Below are 25,262 nucleotides of genomic sequence, written 5' to 3' on the forward strand. Positions count from 1 at the left end.
GTGAGGGTTTGGTTATGTCTTTCCAAAAGGCCATTACTCCATGGACTGAAAGCTGCAGTGGTCTTGAGTTCAATGTTGAATTTGTCAGCCATATCCCTCATTTCTTCATTGTTGAATTAACCTCCATTGTCACTGAACAGTCTCTGGGGAGGCCCATGTACACTTATCCAGCGATGAATGAGATGCTTCACAATTTCTTTAGGCTTCTTGGTCGTGACAATACTCCCCGCACTGAAGCGTGTAAAGTGGTCAATGATATGCAATGATACCACAATCCTGGTTCTAGCTCATGCAAATCCACAGCAACTGTCTCATTGTAGGTTGAAGCCATGGATAGACCGACAGCGGGCTTTGGCTTTGGCCTGCTGTATCTAATGCATGTTTCACAGTTGCTAACAATGTTTTTTAGGATTCCAATGCATTCATCATCATTGTTACCTGCAGACTCCATTAGTCTTCAGTTTCTCTACTGAAACATGTCCGAATTGTTTGTGTAGCTTTAGCAGAGTCTTCTGTTTTTCCTGTGTTGTCATATTTCCAGTCACAGTGAGAATTTCCTCCTCATCGTGAATCTCACTCTCTTCAGGATTATCCTCAGGTTTTAAGTTCACGCAATAGTGGCCTGAAGAGGTTAACTCAATTTTCACTGGCTGCTTAAACATTACAGCTTTGTCATGTTCAATGTCCAACACAGCACCTGCTCTTTTCAGTGATGCTTTGCTTAAGAGCAAAGGGATTTCTACCGGAACAACTTCAGTTTCTATATGACATTTAGTTTGATCTATATTCTCTTTGTGTAATTTTCTGTCTAGCAGACCTTTACAGGGGTCAGGAAGGAGACTAGGAATTATAATGGCCCTAAACCACGCTCCATGATGCATCCCAACCTAGCCTGTTAAAACACCACAGGCACACACACACACTTTCACACACACACAGGCTTGATCGCCCACCCGCCCACATATTGCACACAATCATATACACAGCATAGATTAATTCACACACACACACACACACACACACACACACACACACACACACACACACACACACACACACACACACACACACACACACACACACACACACACACACACACACACACACATCCTCAGGTGCCTCAGGTCAGTCGTATATCCCTGTATGACCTGCCTAACACACTCCCACACACCACAACTTGGTAATATATGTACACTACCGTTAAGAAATTCGGAATCACCCAGAACATGACACGATTTTGAGGAAAACTCATCCCAATTTGTATATTTTTATATCATATTTTTCATCCATTGATTTAAGGGGCTAAATGACCAGAACATTTTCATCCAGATATTGAGGTTGAAAATGATTTTAGCTTTTAGCAAACACCTTTGCTTTTGACACTTTCCTGACATCAAATAATGTTCCAAGAACAGTAATTACAAACTTTGCAGCAAGTACTCCTCCGGCATGTCTTTACTTGTGCTGGGCCTTATAATGTTTCTTCATTCCTCTTGTGTCTTGTGTGTGTACGGAATACGTTACAAATGACATTTTAGAACATATATTCTGTAATCTGTAGTGGAATACATTTTTAGTGTATGTAACCCTCCCAACACAGTTCAAGTGTTTGTTTTCCCATTCAGACAGACACCCAGGTGACCTTTAACCCCTGTATTCCTCTTGTGTGTTGTGTGTGCAACACAGGGAATACTTCAGTGACCCCAGTCCAGCAGCAGATCCACAAAATGCTGGGGGAGGTCCTGGGTGGGATCAACTGTGCCCGCGTGGCTGTGCTCACTCCATACTTCTACACCGCCAGTAAGGAGGCAATCATTTTTAACTCGCTGCTGCTATACTCACTCCACAATTGTATACTCACTCCACACTCCACACTTCTATACTCACTCCACACTTGTATATTCACTCCACACTCCACACTTCCTTACTCACTCCACACTTCTATACTCACTCCACACTTGTATATTCACTCCACACTCCACACTTCTATACTCACTCCACACTTCTATACTCACTCCACACTTGTATATTCACTCCACATTCTACACTTGTATACTCACTCCACACTTCTATACTCACTCCATACTTCCATACTCACTCCACCACTCTCCACACCTCTACTCTGTCTGTTGACAGTGGTGTTATGTGCCTGGCATATTTCCAGTATGAACAGATGGAAAGACGGACTCAGCACACAGAGGCTAAAAAGGTGATATATTGTACTGAACACCAAAAGCTGAATGAGTGTAAGAGGATGGGCTGAGGCTGGAATGTTGGTCTGCTTGTTTGTTTTTGTCAATGTAAGGTCTTCACTCTTTCAGCTTTTTTTCAGCAGTCCGTCTTTTCATCTGGTCACCTGATCTACTATTTGGATTTAGTTTTGATTGACAGAAGTCAGTCTGTTTACTGACTGGGCTTGTTGTTGTCTGTCCTCAGATTTTTGATTGTGTTTTAATTAACAGGTCAGTCTATTTACTGACAGGTTTGGTGTCCTCTCTCCTCAGACCTTGAGTGTAATATGACTGACAGTTGATTGATGTGGTAATTGACAGGCATATATTGTGGTCTCTCATCATACTTTGAGTGTATTTTGATTGACAAGCATGTGTTATTTGATTGACAGGTGTATATTGTGGTCTCTCATCATACTTTGAGTGTATTTTGATTGACAAGCATGTGCTATTTGATTGACAGGTGTATATTGTGGTCTCTCATTATACTTTGAGTGTATTTTGATTGACAGGCATGTGTTATTTGATTGACAGGCATATATTGTGGTCTCTCCTCAGACAGGCGAGTGATATGGTCTCTCCTCATATTTGACGTGTATTTTGATTGTTAGGCGTGTGATGTTTGAATGACAGGCATGTGTTGTTTGATTGACAGGCGTGAGTGGTTTGACTGACAGGCGTGTGTTGCGGTCTCTCCTCAGACTTTGAGTGTGTTCTGGACCGTCAGGGCCAGCCGGTGCCCTACACCACACCCAGCAGGCTTCAGATCAGCGAGGAGGGGAAGGTGCAGTGGGCATCCAGTGCCACGGAGCAGGAGAGGATGGAGCTGCCCACAGGAGCCCAGAGGTACACACCTTATGCCCACCGTTACAGGAGCCCAGAGGTACACACCTTAAGCCCACTATTACAGGCAATGCTCTCTTTTTAGTCAGTCTGGACATTAACCCAACTTCAGGACATGGCACAGTGCATACAAGACCTGGGGAGCAGGTCTGTGCAGAATCATTGTCAAGCATTAGCCAAAGCACCAACGGTTTAGGCAAAGTAGGGCAGGAACACAAACAGCGTAATCTAACCTGAAATGTGTTTGCCATCTTCTCTGCCAGAAAGAATCGCTCTCGACTTCTTCGACGCAAAGTCCTTCTGCAAAAACTCCCAGCATGTGAAAGGAGAGATCCATTTGAGGAAAAGGCACTTGGAAATTCTTGGATCCCATGTCATCCAGGTAAAGTGAAAGAAGCTGATGTCTGTGACAGATTTATTTTTGTAATTGATTTCTACCAGGTAATGTGAAAGATGTTGGATAGTCATGATAACAAGCTATTAAAACTATGCTACTACAAAATGATTTACAATATTGCTATGAATTACATTATGTGCACTCTATGTTTAAATATGTATCAAGTATAGCAAACATATTGATGTGTGGAGAGTCTCAGGGGAACTGTCCCCTCGTTGGCTGAGGACGCTCCACTGTCTCTCAAGAGACTGTCCATTCTTGGTCTGAACTCGGCACATTTCCAACCATGGGTTATTTTATATTATGTCAGGTGCTATCTGTTGGGCCTCGACCATAAGGGGCAAGCGCAGATGATTGACCAGATCTGGCATTAAAACCTATCTGGGCCACCAATTCTCCAATTAAAAACAACATATATTCCATGGGGAGGGCCACCTATGATAACTTAACTTAACCTATGATAACTTAATTTCTGAACTTATTTGTTTTCGTTTCTTTGTATGTATGGAATACTTGGGTTGTTACCAACATCTGGTGAAGATTTCATGTCAATAGCACCTTTGGAAAAATGGTGACGTGTTCAATACTTATTTTACCCGCTGTATAAGTGTCCCCAGACTTCTGGACGGTAGTGTAGTCATGTCAGACTAAAGGGGGTTTTATGTTCAGTAGAGAAGTAGTTTGGTCATTTTTGGCATTCTAATAGACAGATTAGTTAAGTTAAGTTAGGTCATTAAGCATTTAAAACGCACAAACAATTAGTGGAAAGTTAGAGCACTGTTGGTGGTGAAAAACTGAAGATTGTGTGATTTATTGGTGTGAGCGTGGACTAACGCTGAGTGAGATAAGAGTGTGTATGATAACTGTGTGATAGAATAGGTTTCGGCTACCTGCATTGAACTCTAGGGAGAAGTGGGTCCTGGTAGAAGAGAGGACTTGTGTCCTCCACCAGGAACCGGCTCCCAGTAAGGCCTTGATACGGGTGGATTCCCAGGTAGAAGCTTGATTGGCCCTAAGGTGAAAGCCTGCGGGTCGTCCGCCTGGTTGAGTCTCCCTGAGAGGACAGAGTGGGTGTATGTAGGTAGTTGAGATCTGAATAAGGTTTCTGGTGAGAAAGCCATCCACGGCGAGTGCAAGAACTCCTCTGCCGAAAGGCAGCCGCGTAGATGGAACACCAGATAACCTAAGTGTGACTGATAAACACATAAGGGCGTCTGGTGAGGAAGCCATCCACGGCGAGTGCAAGAACTCCTTGGCCAAAAGGCAGCCGCGTAGGTGGAACACCAGACAGCCTTGACAAAAATTATAAAGGGTGTTAACTCCCCACCCTTAGAGTAAGTGTGCCGGGAGAAGAGTGAGAGGATACGAATGACTGGTCTGTGAGTTATGATGTGTGAGGGAACCCAAATTGGCAGTTAAATGCCCTGCTATCTTGTTTCTATGAAAAATACTCACAGGAAAGTTATATTTTGTGTGGAGGAAGAAAAAAAAAAAAAGGAAAAAGGGGAGAGAATTCTCAGGAGAAAACAAGACAAAGAATAAAGTGCCAGCATCATTTCTGCGGATACCGCTGCTGAGGCTTCTCAGAGAAGGGGAGGTCTGCACGGGCAGAGAGTTGAAGCATGCATCGCTAACAAGCTTACGGGACGGCGATACTGGCCAAAAGGTGTAAATGACGCATGTAAATTCTGCTATTGGCTGTCTTATGAGAAACTGAAAACCCTTGTGGCTACCGCTATTATAAAGGAATAGGACTGCACCACAAAGGAATATAAAGATCCGTGGATACCACTGTAACAAGAGTTATGGGTCTGCAGGGAGGTAGGGAGTACCTACAACGTCTGTACTTTGAAGAGAAAGACAGGCACTAGATACGAAACTGTTATTATACTCTACGCTTCGAAATATAAGTTGATGTTTGGTTGTTTTGTGTATATATACTGTGTATCCACCAAAAGTTAAGTTTGTATAATTTTGTCTGAGAAGATGTTAATAGAGTTGTGTTGAATAGCAGGAGGAAACTTATACATGAGTGAAGGAAATAGCAGTGAAAATAAAATAATAGCATTGGAACACTATTGCCGCAGTGGTGATATAGAGATCCAAGGAATTGGAACACATTTGTTGTTACTGCACTGGCAAGATTGATTAGGCTTAAATTGTTCAATATTATGAAATGTGTTAATTTAGCTCAAACATAGGTGGAATTCCTGCTGTTGCCGTTGGAGCAGCTTTTATGTGAATTATGGAAGCTGAATACATTTTGTGAAAAACAACTCACAGCTGGGCATTATAGTTCCTTGACCTCCGGCCCGGGTGATCTTTAGTGCTTTGCCTCATCATACCATGATGCAACTCGTCCCCCAATGGGCTCCATGATTGGGTAAGGGTTTTGGGCTCCGTGATTGGGTTAGGGTTTTGGGCTCCGTGATTGGGTTAGGGTTTTTGGCTCCCTGATTGGGTTAGGGCCCTGGGCGCGATGTCACAGACGGAGAAAAACACTGGTTAGTGAAAACTCCCTCCGTGGCGAAATGCAAGGGGCTGGGCTGGCTGACACAAACAAATCAAATACACAATTTCGATTCTGGCTGCGCTCAATACTAAATATCGCAACAGCGCACAGATCGAGGATGTTTATCAAGTGCACATTACACTGTGGGAGATGTGTATGTGCGACTGACTCAAAATGGACAACGCCTCGGGAAACAGATCATGAGATTGAATGCTATGTGCTAATGCTGCTATTGAATGTTTAATAAAAATGCTGATGCTCTTTTGTTTACATGTTTTGTTTACTTTCTTTGATTAGGCTATCTGCTCAGTGAAAAAGGGTCTCTCTTAACAAGACAAGCAGTACATACACGGACATTCACATGAAAAGCAGCTCGGAAAATACAACTTTATTTTACAAAAGTGCTTTTACATTCTTTTAAAAGTGAAAAGTCTTTTCAACAACATGAGACATCAGTGTCAGAACTAAACCTCTGCGGTTTATGTTGAGAATAACAGACCTATCCCACGGTCAGCATCTCAGCACTGATTGACCTCAATTTTCACTCATGATATGTGTGTCTGCTGGTCCTACGACAGCAGAGCAGGACGGTCATACCCCAACCCCAAGCCAACCCACAACCTAATCATGCAAAAATTACATTATATTTCAAACAAAAAAGAGAAGCAAAGAAGGGAAAAATCACTTGTGAATATTGGTGTGAACCAACGCAAGCCACTTCACAGTGTGTAAAAACAGAGTACAGCCCTAAGTGGATATGTGGTATAATAACGTCTGAACTGGCTCTAGTGTCAGATGGGACGTCTGTAGGGGCAAGACCTGTGGGTTGAGAATGGCGCCCCTAGTGGCACGAGTGTATTACTGCTTGTGCACCAACATTTCTGAGCCAAGGGATCCTGCTGGCATAGTACTTGTGGAATTGTGTGCATGACTGCTCTCCTGTAGAGCATTACAAATGGTTCTTTTCGAAGCTGTACAAATCTTGTTTTCAGCATTACACATTTTTAAACGAATCACTCGTTCAGTTCAGTCGAGCAGACAGCACTGCCAGGGAGATTCAGCCCCTACAACAACAAAGTTCATCAAGAGCGGGTGCTGTGTTGTGCTTTGACTTTTTCACATTCAGTAGGCATACTGGTGGACAGAACAGCCACCAGTGATTTAGTGACACTTTATATGACAGTCTCCTTGATACATTTAGACCTTTAGTCCAGAGTAACACCCTAACTTTGGTGTGTAAAAGCTATTTACTCTATGCACTTGTATATGTTCCCTAATACAAATTCTGATATATAACTGATGTATATAATATACACTTAGTATCAGTATTTTATGTATTATTGTCATTACTTAGTTTGTTATAGCATACTACACTGTCAGCTAACTAGTGTTTTTACACTGTTAATAGTGTACTTCAATGTAACAAGGATACTGCAATATGATTTTTTTTCTGATATTTCTTGCTTTCCGGACCTGAGCCCATGTGGAGTTAGAGTCTGTGTGTGTGAATGAGGATGGAGTTAGAGTCTGTGTGTGTGAATGAGGATGGAGTTAGAGTCTGTTTGTGTGAATGAGAATGGAGTTAGAGTCTGTTTGTGTGAATGAGAATGGAGTTAGAGTTTGGGCATCTTGGCGGCGTTGAGGCGCATAGACACACAGGAAGCTCCGGCGGCGTAACGCATCTCTCTGATGAGACCCGTCCACTGTTTCTTATCCTCCTCGTACCTGCAGGGAGAGAGAGGGCGGCAATGGGACCGGCTGGATAGAGTTCTATGAGGAGTTCTTCAATGTTACACATAGAACACTTAATGGTTCTACGTAGCTCTCATCAGAAGTTTTACTTGAGCCGAATGAAGGGGAAGGGTTCAGATGATTGAAAAGGTGCTATAGAAATAAAAAATAATATAGATACATGAAGTATCTCAAAAAGTATTAAAATCTCAAAAAGACTAAAATCATGGACCTCCACCACATCCAGATGCGGATGGACCCCCATACTTACTGCCAGATGTCATTGAGTTCAGTGGGGGCGCACTCCTTATCGTCCGTCTCAACCAGGGTGAACCCCCCCACGGTGAACAGGTTGCCCCCGCTGCTCACCAGGTTCAGGGAGCTCCTCTCCTGGGGGAAGTCAGGGAAGTCCGCCCACCTGTTCAAAAGGGGGAGTAGTTCATTCAGTAAGGGATAATGAAGGGGGAGTAGTTCATTAAGGGGGAGTAGTTCATTCAGTAAGGGATAATGAGCAGTCATTTTTGAAAAATAAATCCTGACGGGACGAACAGGAACCCAACATGCAGCGGTTATTAACATAAATGCATATGATCTGAAACTTCAAGAACTATTGCCCCACCTAGAAATATCTGATTAACATGTTTTCAATACATGTCTACAGATGAAGCTCTGTTTTATTATATCCGATACAGTTCTTATTGTATTATTGTATCTTACATAGTACTGCTTTTCAATGATGAGCCCTTTATACAGCACTTTCTCATAGCTGCTTTTGAATGATGAGCCCTTTACATGGACGAAATTGGAGCAGCTCATGATCTGTGGGTCACTGATGAGCTCGAGGTTAGTGGCCTTGACCATCTCCACTGTCTCAGTGTGTTTACATGTGACATTCTTGGTTATCAAGAAATGTACTTAGCAATTACTAAGTGTGTGCGTTCATTCATTCATTCATTCATTCAAGCATTCATTCATTCATTAATTCACTCATTCACTCATTCATTCATTCACTCATTCACTCATTCATTCAATCATTCATTCATTCGTTCATTCTTTCATTCATTCATTCTTTTTTATGTATTTTACTTTCTTTCTTTCTTTCGAGGTCTTGTGAGTCTGGATAGCTAACAGGTACATTATATACATTTCCTCCATATAGTTTTCAAATGGCTATGCCTCATACACATGAAGACCACATACTTGTTCGTTCCAAAGTCGTAGGCCTCACAGGACCTCAGGAGCCCAGTTTCGTTGACCCCGCCAACCACGATGATCTGTCCCTTGTGCACCACCGCCCCAAACATGGACCTGGGTGTCTTCATCCCAGCCACCTCCTTCCACTCCGACTTTTTGTGGTTGTAGACAAACATCTTGTTGATGTGTTTGCTGTCGGCGCTGAAGTTCAAAGGTCATGTATTTAGTTGATGACAGTGAAAGTAAAACGGTTAGTCAATAAAAATGCTTAACAGGAAACTATCTGAAACATTTCACACCGTAGTCCAAACTTGAGAAATGTGCTTCTGCGCCATAGGTATTAGATAGAGTTCTTATGAATATTTAAACTGTGTACATTTATATCGTGTGTCAGCTACAATGTAATTTTCGTGTATGCATAAAGGTTCTGTGATTAGTGTTTTAAAATGATAGGTGTGCAGTTTTTCGTCCTGTTCTTAAGGTCACTGACCCGTCATCTGCCTTTCCACCTATAGAGTAAATCATCCCGTACTGTGACACGACACAGTGGCCATGGGTCCTCAGGGGCTGCTTTTTGGTTTCGCTCCACTTCATTTTCCTGTCGAGCACATAGTTAGTTTAGTACATACTCTAACCACATACTGGCAGCACATTAATGTACATTAAGTTAACTATACACTAACACTCAGAAGTCTAAGGTCCCCTATACATTTAGTACATATTCTAACCACATACTGGCAGCACGTTAATGTACGTTATCTCAAGTAAACTATACACTAACGTTCAGAAGTCTGGGGTCACCTATAAATGTCCTTGTTTTACATGAAAACGTTCATGAGTTTGAATAGGAGATGTAGCAAACTGAATAGGAAAACTAGTCATTGATGAGGTTAGAAATAATGATTTTTAACTTAAATAATAGGTGACCCCAACCTTTGAATGGTAGTGTACATCGTTCAATAAAACTAAATAAACTGTAATATTACATGATACTATTCATAATAAACTGCAAATAATATGTAAGACAACAATAATACATGATACTATACATAATAAACTGCAAATAAACTGTATACAAATAAATTGTTCCAGGTCTTACTCAGTATCATAACACATCACTGAGTCCAAGGACTCGTTTGTCTGTAGGTCTTTGCCAGCAATAGCAAACAGGAAGTTTTCACATTCCCCAATGGCGAATAGGCATCTGGGGGAGGGCATAGGGGGAAGTGCTGTCCAATCAGCTGCTATGGGGTCCAACTGAAAGAGCCACGCCCACTTTGGTTAGGCTCTGTCCTCGTATAAAGCTAATGTGGCCACAGTAACATCAAAGTCCTCTTATAATGTCTCTGATCACATGCACTCATATACCAGATAATATACCATGCCTTTACACCAATCATATGGAGGTTGTTGAGATGCATTTGCACAGAATTATAGCTCATTATATCTCAAATATACAGATTGAGTGATACTCTGCACATTCCATGATTTTTAAGCGAACACACATCATCTGATTTGTATGTCATTCTGCAACTAATTCTGTAACACTGCATCTAACACTTTAACACTGCAGCTAACACTTAAACACTGCATCTAATACTTAAACACTGCAGCTAACACTTTAACACTGCATTTAACACTGTAACACTGCATCACTCTATGAAGTACCTGATAAAAATAGCACTGTAGCGGTGCTCCTTTGTTCTCGTCGTCGTCCACAAACAGGCCTCCGACGACATACAGCTGGTTCTTGGCCGTGGCGATGGGGACGTGATTCCGTGGAATCTGCTCCGCCATGGCGGCCAGGGAGCATTCGTTCTCCACCGAGTCGTACGCCACGGCAGCCGTGTCGTTGATCATCAGGATCATCTCCGTGGTGTACATGCCGATCCGACGCGTGTCGTTCAGGTACCCGGGCAAGCCGCCGCCGTCCTCCTCGCCCTCTTCGCCTTTCCCTTCCTCCGCCTTTTTCTTCTCGGGCAGCTTCCCGGCGAACGCATCTTTGATGACTTTGATCTTCTTCATGAGCTCGGGGTCGGCTTTGATGATGTCGTCCTTCTCCACCTTCTCATTGAAGTACTTCTCCGGAAGCAGGCGGAAGCGGACGTGGTCGAAGGCGTCGCCCAGGGTCTCGAGCCGGTGCTCCTTGTCCTTGCGCACCCAGCGCATGAGCAACTCGAACACCACTTCCTCCTTTTCCACATTGAGGGAGTCTACCCCGATGATGGCGAACAGCTCGTGGGCAGCCAGCTCCAGGAAGTCGTCCTCCTTCACCAGGGTCTCGAAGCGGTCCGAGATGTAGTCCCGGCCGGCCACGGCCAGCCTGGGGCAGTTGAGCACCAGCCCCATCCTATAAATGGCCAGACAGTTGCCCAGGGAGAGCTTCTTGAGGAGGAAGTTGGCGCACACGGTGAACACAGATGGAATCTGGAAGCGGGTGGCCACGGCGAAGATATCCTGCACGTTGTCATCGTTGATGTCAATGTCAGCCGAGTACAGGTAGTTGATGATCATCTCCATGACGGACGGGTCCACATCCTCCAGAACCACCTCCTTATTGCTGTCGGCGGCCCCCTCCTCCTCCTCGCTGAAGAAGAGCTCCCTGAAGTAGGGGCTGCAGGCAGCCATTATGAGTCTGTGGCAGGGCAGGCAGCGTTCCCCCACCTTCAGGACGCAGTCCACAAACTTGTTCTCGTTCAGCAGCTCCTTCAGGCCGTCCTGAAGAAGGGTGCTCTGGTAGAGGCGGAGGTCGTCAAGTATTCTCTGAGGATCCATGTCTGTGTCTGGCAGCAACCAGGCGTGAGCAGGTGGAGAGGTTTGGGATGAGTTTCACCGACGGAATAAAGGTGGAAGGAGCCCCGTGTGTCGTCCTGTCGTCCCTCTGCTGCAGTGTAGAACTGGTCGGCTAGCCCAGGAGGCAGAGGAGTCGTGTGTAGGTGAGAATTGGGAGAGTCTGTCTGACAGAATGAAAGAGGAAGGAGCCACTCAGGTCGTCTGGTCTCTGGTTGGGCAGCCCCGGGGGCAGTGGAGCAGCCCGAATGGCCTCCCGCAAATTTAACACGGCGGCCTCTAAATTTAGCCAGGCCATCACAGCCAGCAGGAATTCAGGTTGACCGAATCGGAAAACAGACTAGGGCCGTCAGGCAGCTGTCACAGAGTGAAAGAAACAACTGCGGGGCTTTAGTCACATTGTGTGTGTGGATGTGTGTGTGTGTGTGTTTATGACAGGGCACATTCCCTCAGGAGGGTACATGTTTGCTCTAACTGCCCTTTACATCACTCCATGAGTGGTAGGAGCTGATACATATGCTGCTGTGGAACAAGGGGCAAACACGGGTATAGCATTGGGGCAATGGCATGGCATCGATACTGACAGTAAGGAGAATTTATGAAAAGAGAGGATATACGCTTTTTAGAAATGGAGTGAATTTAGCTCCTGGGTGACAGAGGGGTCAGATGCCATTGTTGAACAGACCCAACCACTTGTAAGGACATCGCCTGATGAGGTCACCTCAGATGATGATGATTCATTCGCCTGATCAGGTCGCCTCAGATGATGATGATTCATTCGCCTGATGAGGTCGCCTCAGATGATGATTCATTCACAATCAACCTGTGTTCCTTCACCCCTCAGATGTATTTAACCACGATGAGTGTATTTCCCAGAGTCTGACCTTCCAAACATGGGTCAACGAGCAGCTGGCAGCTCAACAGGTGATGAACGAGCTGTCCACTTTAGCTGTTAGTAAACCACTGTGGTTCTGCGTACACGTTTGTAAATAGCTCCGGGGATTATTGCTGGCAAAGCATCATCGGGGCCTAAACTAAACGGATGATTCAGATTTTTGACCCTTCGAGAACTCCCCTACTGTTCGGGTGTCATTTACACGGCTAACAAATGAGCAGGATTAACACAGGCACAGAAGAAGAAGGTTTAATCCTTTGCAAACTTTAATGCATCTCGGTAGCAAAGGTAACAAAGCATTTCCTTATAAATCTAGACAAAGTACAAATATACAGGCACTACATGTAAAAATATAACAGGGTGAATTCTATATAAATAGATCCTCATTACACACAGCGACGGTTTATCAGCCACTGACGTTGATAATCACACTTTACAGTTTACATAATCACTGGCGACTGATGCATTTACAGACATGATTAAATATTTTAATGAACATTCAATTAATACAGTTTATTCTGGTGAGCAGATGACTACCATAGCAGCTCATTGGCCCACTGTGCAGACCCCAACCCCAAACACTATACCCTAGTTATCAGACAGCTGAGTCTGGGCCAGATCGGTGCCACATCAGGACCGGATCCGTGCCACGTCAGGGCCGGGTCTGGGCCGGACTCAGCCCATGACTTCCCAGAGCCCCTGCAGGGTGAAGCCATCCTTCAGCTTCTCTATGGCGAGGCCCAGCTCCTCAGAGAACACCGGCTCTCGGTCCTGTTGCTGTGGGGGACGAGGAGGAGGAAATCACAAAGTTACACACACACACATATACACACACACACACACACACACACACACACACACACACACACCTTTACATATGTATACACTTATATGGTTTGGTTAAATATGGAATGCGCTGGGGAGAAAATGAATTTGTTTCACGCATCCTCTCTCTCTCACACACACACGCACTCACACACACACTTACATATGTATAAACGTATATGGCTATATATACATATATACACACACACACACACACACGCACGCATGCACACACACACGTACACACACACACGTACACACACACATACACACACACACACAGACACACACAGACACACACACACACACACACATAGTAAAACTAATGCTTTACCTTGTTTCCATCTGCAAAGTAGGCCTAGACAGATAGCGAGGGTGAAATAGAGAGAGAGAGAGAAACACACAAAGAGAACATATTTGAATTTGATTCACAAGACAGGGCTCCAATTGAAGGCCAGGCCCCTAAGGGTTTCCTGGTTCAATGACACCTGACTCTCACACTAACCTTAAGCCATTTGGCAAATGATGTGTTTGAAACTAAGCAACATCAGTTTGTGTTTGTGGGACATTGTGATACTTGGCTGTGGCACCCTACTATTTTGAGAACACGAAAAACGAGTGAGAGAGAGAGAGAGTGAGAGAGAGAGAGAGAGAGAGAGAGAGAGAGAGATGGGGGGAGTAAAAGGAAAATAAGAGTCAAGAGTGACAGAAAAAGAGGGAGACAGAGATTGACTCATATTGACAGTGAGAGAGAGAAAGTGTGTGTGTGTCTGAGAAAGAGAGAGTCACAGTGAAATTGTGTGTGTGAGATAGAGAAAGAGAAGTAGAGAGATACTTTGACTGAAAACTTTAAAAACACCATTTGATGTCTTCATTGTTTCTCACAAACACGGTCACATCATCAGCATACACAGACAGTTCTACAGGGGAGACAGAGAAAGAGAGAGAGAGAGACAGACAGAGAGACACTCACAGTGAAAGCATCGGTCTGCTCATCTGGTTCAATCTCCACATCATCAGGAGGCTGGTCCACCGTAAGGTCCTCCAGTGGCTGAGGCTGAAGCAACACACACACACACACACACACACACACACACACACACACACACACACACACACACACACACACACACACACACACACACACACACACACACACACACACACACACACAGAGACACCAGACACAAAACATCACCACCCCTCATTGAATTGACATCACTGAGAGGCACCTAATACCTTTGTTAATCAGTGCTGATGTAACATGCAATTGGCAAAAGACTTTCAGGTAATCAATGTGAGACTTGACCACTAGGGTGCGCTAATATGCAGAAGTGGTTCCTGTGTGTAGATTTCATCTTGTGTATGTAGTTTGCATTGTGATGATTTAATTCCAACTAATATGATGTTAGCAAGGCTGGTTGCAAAACACAGTAAAAATGACTTGGCGGAAATGTTCTGAGATAAGTAATTATTTTATCAAATTCAGGGGACACCACAACATTTTTTTGATAATAAAGCATTAAAGTCTACAAGTTATGAACTCACGAAAAGGAAGTGTATGTTTTAAACTGCTTCCAGAGGCTGGACGAGTCCAACTATAAATAAAAAAAAAACACACCTTTCGACTTTCGACTTTCACTGTTGAATCATTCCTACCTTCTCCTCCATCTCATACTCCACCCCGAAAATGGGATTGGCAGAGTACACCTTGTGCAGCGAGTTGATCTCTTTCACTGCATCTTGCAGTTTGTCCATCGGGTCGATCTTGAAGCCGAGAACATACCCTCCAGTCTGAAAAGATTGAAATAAACAAGTGAACAAAACACAACGAATCAATAGGACACAGGAAAATATACAACACAGGTGTAACACTGTCCATAACACAGTTATACAACACAGGTATAACACTGTCCATAACACAGTTATACAACACAGGTGTAACACTGCCCATAACACAGTTATACAACACAGGTGTAACACTGCCCATAACACAGTTATACAACACAGGTGTAACACTGCCCATAACACAGTTGTACAACACAGGTGTAACACTGTCCATAACACAGTTATACAACACAGGTGTAACACTGTCCATAACACAGTTATACAACACAGGTGTACCACTGTCCATAACACAGTTATACAACACAGGTATAACACTGTCCATAACACAGGTATAAAACACAGGTATAACACTGTCCATAACACAGGTATAAAACACAGGTGTAACACTGTCCATAACACAGTTATACAACACAGGTATAACACTGTCCATAACACAGGTATAAAACACAGGTGTAACACTGTCCATAACACAGTTATACAACACAGGTATAACACTGTCCATAACACAGGTATACAACACAGGTGTAACACTGTCCATAACACAGGTATACAACACAGGTGTAACACTGTCCATAACACAGGTATACAGAGTTGGAGAGTCGATGTAGGTGCTGTGAGTGGCTTGTGATGTGATGCAATGTCTTGTGTTGTGTTGTGATGTCTTGTGCTGTGTTATGATGTCTTGTGCTGTGTTATGGTGTCTTGTGCTGTGTTATGATGTCTTGTGCTGTGCTATGATGTCTTGTGCTGTGCTGTGCTGTGCTGTGATGTCTTGTGCTGTGCTGTGCTGTGCTGTGCTGTGCTGTGCTGTGCTGTGCTGTGAGTGGCTCGTGATGTGATGTGAGTGGCGAGTGATGTGATGTGATGTGTTGTGAGTGGCGAGTTGTGAGTGGCCTGTCGGCGGTACCTGCTGTGAGCTCTCTATGACCAGGGCCAGGCCAAACTTGGAATCTCTTATTCTGATGGAGCGCTTCACAAAAAGAGTACGGGAAAAGAAAGAGAAAATTACATTCACATTTCTTTCCACACTACTACAGGACCATGAAAGGCAGATACACAAGAAATCTAAAGAAACGAATAGCAGAACAAGAGATATGTTTATACATTCATATGAGGACATGCTATGTACATTTATTTTTCTGCTTGAAAGCTTCTTTTGTTTTGCACGTGTGCAGCACTTTGCCACCCAAGCATGGATGAGCCTAGCATACATACTATCTGCAGGTAGGGAATGCCCAAGCATGGAGGAGGCTAGCACACGTACTATCTGCAGGTAGGGAATGCTGACGTTGAAGCTCTCGTTCATGTTGGCGTGCCACACGATCCGGACATTGGTTATGAAGAAGGTCCCTAGGTTGCCCTGAAAAACACCACGAGTCAGTCTGCTCAGAAATACAACAAACACACGTGGACACCACGAGTCAGTCTGCTCAGAAATACAACAAACACACGTGGATAATGGATGCTGAATCAGAATGTTACTCTGCTATTCAGACGTATACAGTTTTACACTTTTTGTCAAACTCAGCTAACTGCTCCTCACTATCCTCTAGCTGTCCACTCTGTGACTGCACTTCAAAAAAAACCTATAACTGGTATTCATACACAGTTCCGGCTCTGTAAATGGGAGACAAACGGTGTGACTCAGACCAAGCCAAGCACTCTTCCAGCCAATCAACACATGCTTCAGGAGTGTACTTTGATTGGCTGTTGAGCTGAAATATCAACCGCCAGAACTGTGGTCTGAACCTATAACTCTTGAAAGTCCTTTCTGAAAAAGCTTTGTCAGACTTAGCATTGGCATTGTTTGCTACACATCAGATGCATACAAAACGGTCTCTGTACCTGGTCACTGGATAAATTCCACACGCCGTTGATCTTGTCGTAGACTTGCTCACGCGGAAGCAGCCTCAGCTGCTTATTCTGAATCAGAGCGCCCCTCAGCTTCAGGTCCCGGTACATCTTAGAGGTCTCATAGGCCCTGAGACAATTACATTAGTTATCAGAGCAACTCAGTACGGATGACCCCTTCACATGTGTTTAACAGTGGTCAAATGCAGGCAGTTTACTCATTATCTAGGCCACTATTAACACAATTTATGACAACAATTTTTTTAAATGAAGTAGAAAAAGAAAAGTGTGATAAAAGAAATGAAAAGCTGACTATAAAATAATAAGGAGCTTACCTGTGCACAGCAATGACTGATGTGAACAGCCTCGGGCTGCCTGGGACCACGTTGGTGAAAATGAACTCGAATCTGGTGTTGTTGGACTTGGTCAGTATGTACAGAGCTTCTGTTTGTCCCCTTAGTTTCTGTGTGTGTGTGTGTGTGTGTGTGTGTGTGTGAGAGAGAGAGAGAGAGAAAGAGAGAGGGAGTGTGTGTGTGTGTTAGAGAGAGAGCACATTATAAAATGACACACCTGTGAAAAAATATCTAACATCAGTTGAAAATTTGACATACTGAATTTGCCGTCCTAGTCGTGATGTTGATGATTGTGTTGTATCCAACAGCTGTGGGATAGAGAATACCATGAAGAGGGTTTTTTTTATCAGGTCAACTCTATGCATCAAAGGAATTCAACACAAATGTTCTGTTGAACGAATGAGTCCAGGTTAGGGTCTACTGGATCTACTTACAAAGGTTGACTCTTGGTAGAGCTAGTGAATGCCAGATGATTCTCAGGTTGGTCACCAAAAGTCTCCCTGCAAAGTTATAATGATATTGTTAGCTATGAAACCAGTTATAAAGCTACAAACCGTGATGCAAGTAGAAATCAACACGGTGTAGCTGTCTAGAACACTAGAACACAAATCATGTTCACTCTTATAGGAACTAATACGTGATCAATTGCAACCGCAGGCTTTCAACTTTTCCAAATGGGTGTATTCGTGCTAGATGAATCGCCACAAATAGTTTTCTGCTAACGTAGATAGTTGGCTGCAAAATAACTTCACTAACCTTAGCTAAATGCCCAGTGAATGGTCTGCTAACACGTAAACCTACAGCAGATTGTGCCTATCGTGAATGTATGTAGCATACGGTTATAGTACGTTACCTCTGTCGCCGTTATTTCCCTTCGTGTCCTCTATAGAATCCAGACAGTCAATAAGTACTTCCCCAGGTCTCGTTTTCATCTGTCTGTAAAATATTTTATAATAAGTATCTGTCAACACGTAAATGCAACAGTAGCTAACGTTTTATAACGAATGGCATCTATTTTATTCCTCCCTTGAAGTATTCATTTAACAGGCGTTAATGGTCACATATCCTAACTGGTTTAACACGACTAAAATAAGCGTTGAATCTAGCACTCACTGAGTAGAGATATCGAATCTAACATCTCGGTCTTCCCATAGGACATCCAAGACAGACGCCATGATCAGTCGATCTGATGCTTTGCTTGTTTAGAGCGCTGGTAAAAAATCTATTCACAATCTGCCCACAGAGTCAAAGGCGAGAGAGTTTGTTAAATTAGCGAAAATACATGTAGCTATAAGACTGCTAGCAGACTATTAGCCAGCCAGCTAATTATCCCGAGATTATTCCGCGTCTCTGCGTCACCTCGGCAACATACTCTCTACAGTGCCCGTTGAGGGACAAACGGCCTGGTTATTGTGCCCATAGACATATATAGCATAGCGTTTTTGTGGTTACTTGTTTTGTTTTTGAAAATGTGATGTGACATTGGTGTTGATATGAGACTTGAAAGCATTCACAACATTACTGTAATTATGGAGGTCGTGTCATCATTTCAGTGTCACCAAAGGACCATCTGTTCAACATCATTGTGTCACCACTTCTGTAGTTTGATACAGTGAGGTCATGAGTTTGATAGCCAGAGAGCATACATGTCCATGTGCCTAAGTTACTTTGGATAAAAGTGTCTACTCAATGATGAATAGCTGTCTGCTTTGCACGCAGGCACCCAACCCAGAAGGCCAGTGTGAGCTGTGTAAACTGATGGGCGTTATGTCATTTTAGATATAAAGCTCCTTACCACAGATTTATCAGGCAAATATTGTACATGACAAGTGTGATTTTTACAGACCTTTCTCATATGGGATCAGCTGAAATTCAGGAAATGCATCTATGCACCTATTATCTGATGTCAGTTGCTTTTCTTTTTGAAGTGAGGAAGGAAAAGGTATGTGGGGTATAGGGAGGGATGGGCTTAGACAAGTTAGATGTTTTGAAATTAAGATGGAAATCTCCCCCCAAACCTTTTTTGTCAGATGCAACAAACGCCCTCGACAGAAAAAACGATGCATGCAAAACCACAGGAATGCTGGGAAATACTGTCCTTTTGGTAAACTCTTCAAAATGATGTTCCTGCTTCAGAGTTCATCTGGTTATGTTCTGCGAACGACTTTCTGTCATTGATGCCAAGAAGTCACACTTCCTAGGGATATTGCTGGTTGTATGTGTTGTCAACCTGCTACAATTTTAAAGTAATAAGATATGAAGACACCATTTTCACAGAGCAAAAATAATGAAGGAGTTCCATTCAATTTGCAGTTCAAGCGCGCCCATTTTAAACCCCATAGTCACAGGTCTTAAACTCACTTCACATTCCCAACAACAGCAACTTCACATGTTGACCAACCCTATGGCTGCGGACATGGCTGTCATCTGCATAAACCGTTTTTCTGTTAATGTAATCTCACACGACGACACATCATTTTAATCTCCCACTCACTTCCTGAGCAGAGAGGAGGCTTGCACAAGACACAGAGATATTACCCATAGCGCTTATTAGCATGTGATAATGAGTGTGAAAATCACGGAGAGTAGTAGTGAGTGTGAGATTTGCAGAATGGAGGTGAGAGAAGACTGGTCTCATTTTTTTGCTGTTGATCCTCATCAGCGATGCTAACTGTCACCAGAACCCTGACCCAGTAGAGTTTGTAGTGGCTGGAGATTATGCTGAGTTTTGCACATCGGGTCTAGTGTCTGCTGATTACTACGTGCTGTACGGGGCATTTCCAAAGCGAGGCCTGCTTCTGCTCAACACTTCTCAGCTTGATGGCTCATATCCAAATGTGCGTCATGTCACGTTTCGCCATTTTAAGATGCATGCTGTCACTGCATTTGACAGCGGAGTGTACCGGGTAGAAGGCTGGATGGGTGGGAAAATCACAGACCACAGGAATTACTCCCTGGTCGTCTGTTCTGCAGGGAAGTCATTTTTCCCGTAACAGCTTGGCAGTAGCATTCAATCGTGTGGATCAAATTCAGGAGAACTAGAGCGGGCAGCAATACAACTGTACAGGAGAACTGACGACTGTTTAATTAGGGTTTTAAGAAGCCTGGTTTTGGATACCAACTCATCCATGGAGAGCCTCCCTGAAGACCTCAGGGGTAGGCTAGAAGTTGTACTTCATAGGCAATCAGTTATCCTCCAGAGTATAAAACAAGAGGATGTGTGTGATAAATATGAGTGTCTGATTTGGAGTAGAGGTCAGTGCCAACACCTAAGAATCACGAGAGTGGCGTTGGGCCATGTTCCAGTCTACACGAGACTTGGAGGTCAACTGACCCTTCCCTGTAGAGTCACAGCCACGTCTCCACATCAGATCTATAATATAATATCAGGTTTTATTGGCACAGACACGACACACTGGAACACACACGTGAATATATGGAGGCGACACAGGACACACACACACGCACGCAGGCCTGAGGTCCCTGTGAATTTATCTTCTGCCTTTTCCCATCCTGGACTGTCCCTCCTCCAGGACCCCCCAGGAGCAGTGGGCAGCTTGTAAGCGCCCGGGGACCAAGTCAAGTGAACTGTCCATCTTTGGTCAGGGATGGACATGTGTTCTGTTCTTTTTGCATGTTTTTCTGTTGGGGTTCTTAGTGGAGGAAACCCCTTGTGAACACGGGGAGAACATGCAAACTCCACACAGAAAAGGCCCGGGAGATAGCCCACCTGAGCACTCCTGAGACTCCCAGTGGTAGCGTCACTCTTCTGTCTGAGGACCCCTCTCAAGCTCTTCTCAGTGAGACTCACCGGCAAGAGGAGATGTTCATGCTGAACGGCAGGCAGACAGGAGACTTCTCCCTCGTCATCCCCTCTGTTAAAAACAAACACCTTGGCATACACCGCTGTATTCACCAGTAAATGTCATGGGAATACAACGTTAATTTTTGCCATCATGTTTTGAACACGACTGCCATATTTTGGGGAGGGGAGATGGAGCCCACACTGAACACAAGGAGACGGACGAACACGGTGTCTGAACACACAAGCATCAGGAGACGGACGAACACGGTGTTTGAACACACAAGCATCAGGAGACGGACGAACACAGTTTCTGAACACACAAGCATCAGGAGACGGACGAACACAGTGTCTGAACACACAAGCATCAGGAGACGGACGAACACAGTGTCTGAACACACAAGCATCAGGAGACGGACGAACACAGTGTCTGAACACACAAGCATCAGGGCTCAGACTGTGCCACCAGTTCATGTCTTGAAGAGCTTGTCAGACTTGAGAGGATTTTTTTTTTTTGCAGGACCAGTTAGTCAATAATTGACTTAGACTAATAAATGCTTCATCCAGATGTGGAGACGACTGATGATTTGGCCTCGAACTGCACCACCAGTTCGCTTGAATAGCAGAATAGTCTGTCTAGTTTTATGTGTAAAGACTACTTGTTGACTTAACATCTGCTTCATGTTTGTTATCATGGCAACAAAAGGAGAGACTCTCCCAATTACTTTAGGTGCGTACATTTTTTTCACAGTTAATAACTTCGTTTTTTTTAAAGTTTCAGTATTCCTAATGTATTACAAATGCTTTACATTTCTTAAACATTTAATATTATCACTTTCCTGATGCTTTAAACTTTTAGAAATATTTGTTATGTATACCATGTTAATACTTTGCTCTTTAACAATCATTTCACATTTACTCTTTATTGTTATATTGTGTGATTTTGATGAGGATATGAGAAGTATGAAACAATGGGTTAATGGGCATTGTCAAAATTATTGTAAATATTTGGACAGATAAAGTGACACACAAATATAGACTTTACAGAAATGTCAGGTCATAGGAACGTAATTTCAGTAATCTACTTTGATTACCATGTTAAGAAGATTTATTTTCCACAACTTCAGCTTTATGTCTCTCGATATGGTAGGGGTGGCACATTTTCTCATTGTTCATAATTGAGATTTTTGTAAATAGAGTCTATTTCAAATTTTCACAAAACCCCAAATTTTGAAAAATCATTGGTGTACATTGCGCAGGAGTCTGACCACAAGAGGCCAGCATCGTCCCATAGAAAGAAAAGCTTTAAAGGCGCATGGATTAGCTAAAGGGACAGGTATTGAACTACAGCAGGGGTGTTTGTGATCAAAAGTAAAAAGGCTCCTTGGTCGAAACCTGACGACATAACGTTTTCTAAATAGTTCTATTATAGGTTTTAATTTCAGCATTCAGCGTTCTTAGCAACCTGATATTTGTGACCAGTAGGCTATTTTTCATATGCTTTGGACTTTTTTATTAGAGAGGATAAATATAGGCTACTTTTTGTATGAAGTAGGCTACCCTGTATCATATCAAAGGCTGCTAATGTGTTTAGGATTCAGGTAATTTTGATGAATAGGCTACATACAAGTTTTAGGGGCTTGGTTTCTAGAAAACCTTCGTATTTACTTACAGCCTTACAGTATGTATTGATCAGGTAGGCCTAAATCAATAAATCAGTGAAGACGACCTAGGCCTACTGTGCTGAGACGGAAAGTTTCGGTGCCTTCTGCCAAAGCGCATGTTCATTGGTTCAGAAGATATGGCCTCACGGCATGATTAGTATCGGTCCGCCCCTCTGTTATTCCCAGAGTTGGCCAAGAATGAACTCTTTCTACCACTGCATAGAACACAAGCATGGAATAGCTCGGTCTACTTGTCTACTAAACGGGTTTGACGTTATAGTTTTCATTGAAGCGTGAGCCATACGTCGTTTAGTTTGTCATTTATGTCTACGCGACATTCTTTAAATAAAGCACCCTAATTGGCCCTAGGCGTGGTGATTCAAGTCACACTGAAAACTGAGAGACCACCTTGTTGTGACTGTGCACCGTATGTGATGGGATACACTGAGGCTTGATCACATCTATTTATAGGGTCCCATTCGGCACGAGTGGCGTTACAGGTGTATGGTTGAGAAAACGCGGAAGTGACGTGGGTGCTCACAAAACAAGGATTAAACCATTGGATTACTGTAATTTGACGGCTAGAGCTGGAATCCACCGCTCGGTCTCCGAGTGAAAAATAAAAACGGTAGGCATACCCCCTTTGTATTTAGCTCAAAGGTGTCTTGATTTACGTAATTTTTATAAAAGCCTGATTGTTTTGTGTAAATGTTGTTACAATCGATTTGCTTGCATGCAAATACGCGTATTCAGTCTTCCTGAGAGGTGGTATCGTTAGTAGAAGACGTGGCTATGCTTGCGAGCAGTGGTATGCATGTATTTCCCTCAGCATAGGCTGGTCTAACAGCTGTCCCATTTTATGCGTAATAGACAATGTAGTCCACTCCCCTTCAATGTATGTTTCTTAACAGTATGGATATCTGAAACACTTGCTTTTAAAGATGCAATGTCCGATCCAGCCCTCAGTCGATGGGTTTGTTGCGTTGCAGCCTTGTCTTTTTCTGCTGTCAGAAAAGCCATAACTGGACCTCACAGCTGACAGCAAACGCTTTTACGCCAGAAAAGCACAGAATTTACTTTATAAAACATAATTGGGTACTCACCGTAGCGTTCTTTGAACGCAATATGTTGTTGCATTCTGTTACATATCTGTTTGCCTTTCTACCAAGGCTTCCTCTGGAATGCATCGGCTCTGGTGTTTTAATGTAAATAATAAACCAAAGAGCTGAAATATATAGGATTAGGGCTATTTGTTAATTACAAAGTAATGTAGTATAGTCCTATTTCTCCGCTTATGTGAACTTCTATAAGGTATGTAGGCATAGAACAGCCGATACAGATGCGATGATTTCCAAATGAGTGCAGTGGTATCACAGATTGACGCATAGCATGGATGTTTGCTTACATTTCAATAAAATCGTGTAGCCAGTGTCGTCAAATGCCGTCCCAACAAACCCAACAACCCGTCTTTCAACTATCAACCCTCCGGTCATGTACCGTTACTCCCGTGTGTGCGCGCGCGGCGCTTGGGTGCGTGTGTGGTGGGCAGAGGGTGGAAGTGTCAAAGGTCAAATCTTAATTTTCTGTGCCTTAAGCTATGCATCAGAAAGTTATAGACGGCACGCCTGTTAGTAACAGAAGATCAACACAGGCCTTGGTATGGACATTTGTTAATTAGAGAGCAAACTATTTACCCATGCATTTTGGAACAGAAGCCTTGATGAGGCCGGAATGATGAGAACCAGTGGCTGAATTGAGTTTGTTCTCCAGTTCTCTTGCTTTCTTTCACATTTGACTTTGTATTGACCAGATAGCTTGAAATAGAATCCTAGTTCCTTTACCATACTGAAAATAGTTGATGATGATAATTGATAAAGAAATTGATAAAAAAAAGGCTGCATTTCACTTTAAAATCTCTGATGTCAAATCTAAAAAAAACTGCTGTTATATTAATGTAGAAACTGTTCTTTTATTCACGCTGAGCAACCAAACAGACTGTAGATTAGGAGAATGTAGTTTACCAACAGAATTTGATTGAACTGTCGTTTGTGGCCAGGCCAAGTGAAAGTCGTCCCTGCTCTACTTATTAATTAGTACTCTAGCAGACCTACAGTATATGTGTATTACTGTTATATATTAGATTATGTACTGCTTTACTTTATAAATATATACATTACAGTACTTAAGAGTATACCAATGCCAGGTCAATTCTGATTGGACAAGAGGCATTCCATGAGTGGGGTTAACCTGGCACAAGCCCACTCGGACTCTTCACCTATAGTTATCACTGAAATACTTTCATATTCAGCGTTGAATTGTACAAAGT

General features: G+C 43.2%; 4 protein-coding genes across 4 annotated transcripts in view; 2 read left to right on the forward strand and 2 right to left on the reverse strand.

The window, feature by feature from the left end:
* Positions 1 to 1,685: 1,685 nt before the first annotated feature.
* On the forward strand, positions 1,686 to 4,440 carry LOC122133329 (FAST kinase domain-containing protein 1, mitochondrial-like). The gene is made up of 4 exons (XM_042709302.1): positions 1,686 to 1,800; positions 2,933 to 3,077; positions 3,342 to 3,456; positions 4,378 to 4,440. Exons 1-4 carry the CDS (start codon positions 1,728 to 1,730, stop codon positions 4,438 to 4,440), a joined length of 396 nt encoding a protein of 131 aa, XP_042565236.1. The 5' UTR covers positions 1,686 to 1,727.
* A 2,265-nt stretch (positions 4,441 to 6,705) lies between these two features.
* Positions 6,706 to 11,896, reverse strand: LOC105912662 (kelch-like protein 41a). The gene is made up of 6 exons (XM_031582276.2): positions 10,577 to 11,896; positions 10,008 to 10,165; positions 9,399 to 9,506; positions 8,915 to 9,109; positions 7,986 to 8,132; positions 6,706 to 7,708 (listed from the first exon to the last, which is right to left on the reverse strand). The coding sequence occupies exons 1-6, from the start codon at positions 11,681 to 11,683 to the stop codon at positions 7,597 to 7,599; spliced, it is 1,827 nt and encodes a 608-aa protein (XP_031438136.1). The 5' UTR covers positions 11,684 to 11,896; the 3' UTR covers positions 6,706 to 7,596.
* Positions 11,897 to 12,841: 945 nt separating this feature from the next.
* bbs5 (Bardet-Biedl syndrome 5) lies at positions 12,842 to 18,835 on the reverse strand. Its single transcript, XM_012841642.3, has 12 exons — positions 18,584 to 18,835; positions 18,324 to 18,406; positions 17,905 to 17,970; positions 17,729 to 17,778; positions 17,453 to 17,580; positions 17,112 to 17,247; positions 16,531 to 16,626; positions 16,174 to 16,236; positions 15,078 to 15,212; positions 14,392 to 14,475; positions 13,753 to 13,776; positions 12,842 to 13,370 (listed from the first exon to the last, which is right to left on the reverse strand). Exons 1-12 carry the CDS (start codon positions 18,643 to 18,645, stop codon positions 13,269 to 13,271), a joined length of 1,029 nt encoding a protein of 342 aa, XP_012697096.1. The 5' UTR covers positions 18,646 to 18,835; the 3' UTR covers positions 12,842 to 13,268.
* Positions 18,836 to 23,060: 4,225 nt separating this feature from the next.
* si:ch211-45c16.2 (mitogen-activated protein kinase kinase kinase 13) overlaps positions 23,061 to 25,262 on the forward strand; it is a 68,033-nt gene continuing 65,831 nt past the window's right edge. The window contains exon 1 of the mRNA XM_031582127.2: positions 23,061 to 23,564. The gene's annotated coding sequence lies outside the window, so the exon portion shown is untranslated. The remainder of the gene's footprint in view (positions 23,565 to 25,262) is intronic.

Source organism: Clupea harengus, chromosome 2, assembly GCF_900700415.2.
Source record: "Clupea harengus chromosome 2, Ch_v2.0.2, whole genome shotgun sequence".
Lineage (NCBI taxonomy): Eukaryota > Metazoa > Chordata > Actinopteri > Clupeiformes > Clupeidae > Clupea > Clupea harengus.

What these genes read in the sequence shown, in the direction of transcription:
- bbs5 (XM_012841642.3), bottom strand. Translation starts at nt 18,645, where the DNA reads ATGGCGTCTGTCTTGGATGTCCTATGGGAAGACCGAGATGTTAGATTC. An exon ending in AGATTCGATATCTCTACTCA is followed by an intron (nt 18,407 to 18,583) that starts GTGAGTGCTAGA and finishes AATATTTTACAG; the next exon opens with ACAGATGAAAACGAGACCTG. An exon ending in ACTTTGCAGATGGAAACAAG is followed by an intron (nt 13,371 to 13,752) that starts GTAAAGCATTAG and finishes CGTCCCCCACAG; the next exon opens with CAACAGGACCGAGAGCCGGT.
- LOC122133329 (XM_042709302.1), top strand. Translation starts at nt 1,728, where the DNA reads ATGCTGGGGGAGGTCCTGGGTGGGATCAACTGTGCCCGCGTGGCTGTG. An exon ending in TCCATACTTCTACACCGCCA is followed by an intron (nt 1,801 to 2,932) that starts GTAAGGAGGCAA and finishes GTCTCTCCTCAG; the next exon opens with ACTTTGAGTGTGTTCTGGAC. An exon ending in CTGCCCACAGGAGCCCAGAG is followed by an intron (nt 3,078 to 3,341) that starts GTACACACCTTA and finishes TCTGCCAGAAAG; the next exon opens with AATCGCTCTCGACTTCTTCG.
- LOC105912662 (XM_031582276.2), bottom strand. Translation starts at nt 11,683, where the DNA reads ATGGATCCTCAGAGAATACTTGACGACCTCCGCCTCTACCAGAGCACC. An exon ending in TACGACTTTGGAACGAACAA is followed by an intron (nt 8,133 to 8,914) that starts GTATGTGGTCTT and finishes CCTTTTGAACAG; the next exon opens with GTGGGCGGACTTCCCTGACT. An exon ending in GAACTCAATGACATCTGGCA is followed by an intron (nt 7,709 to 7,985) that starts GTAAGTATGGGG and finishes CTCTCCCTGCAG; the next exon opens with GTACGAGGAGGATAAGAAAC.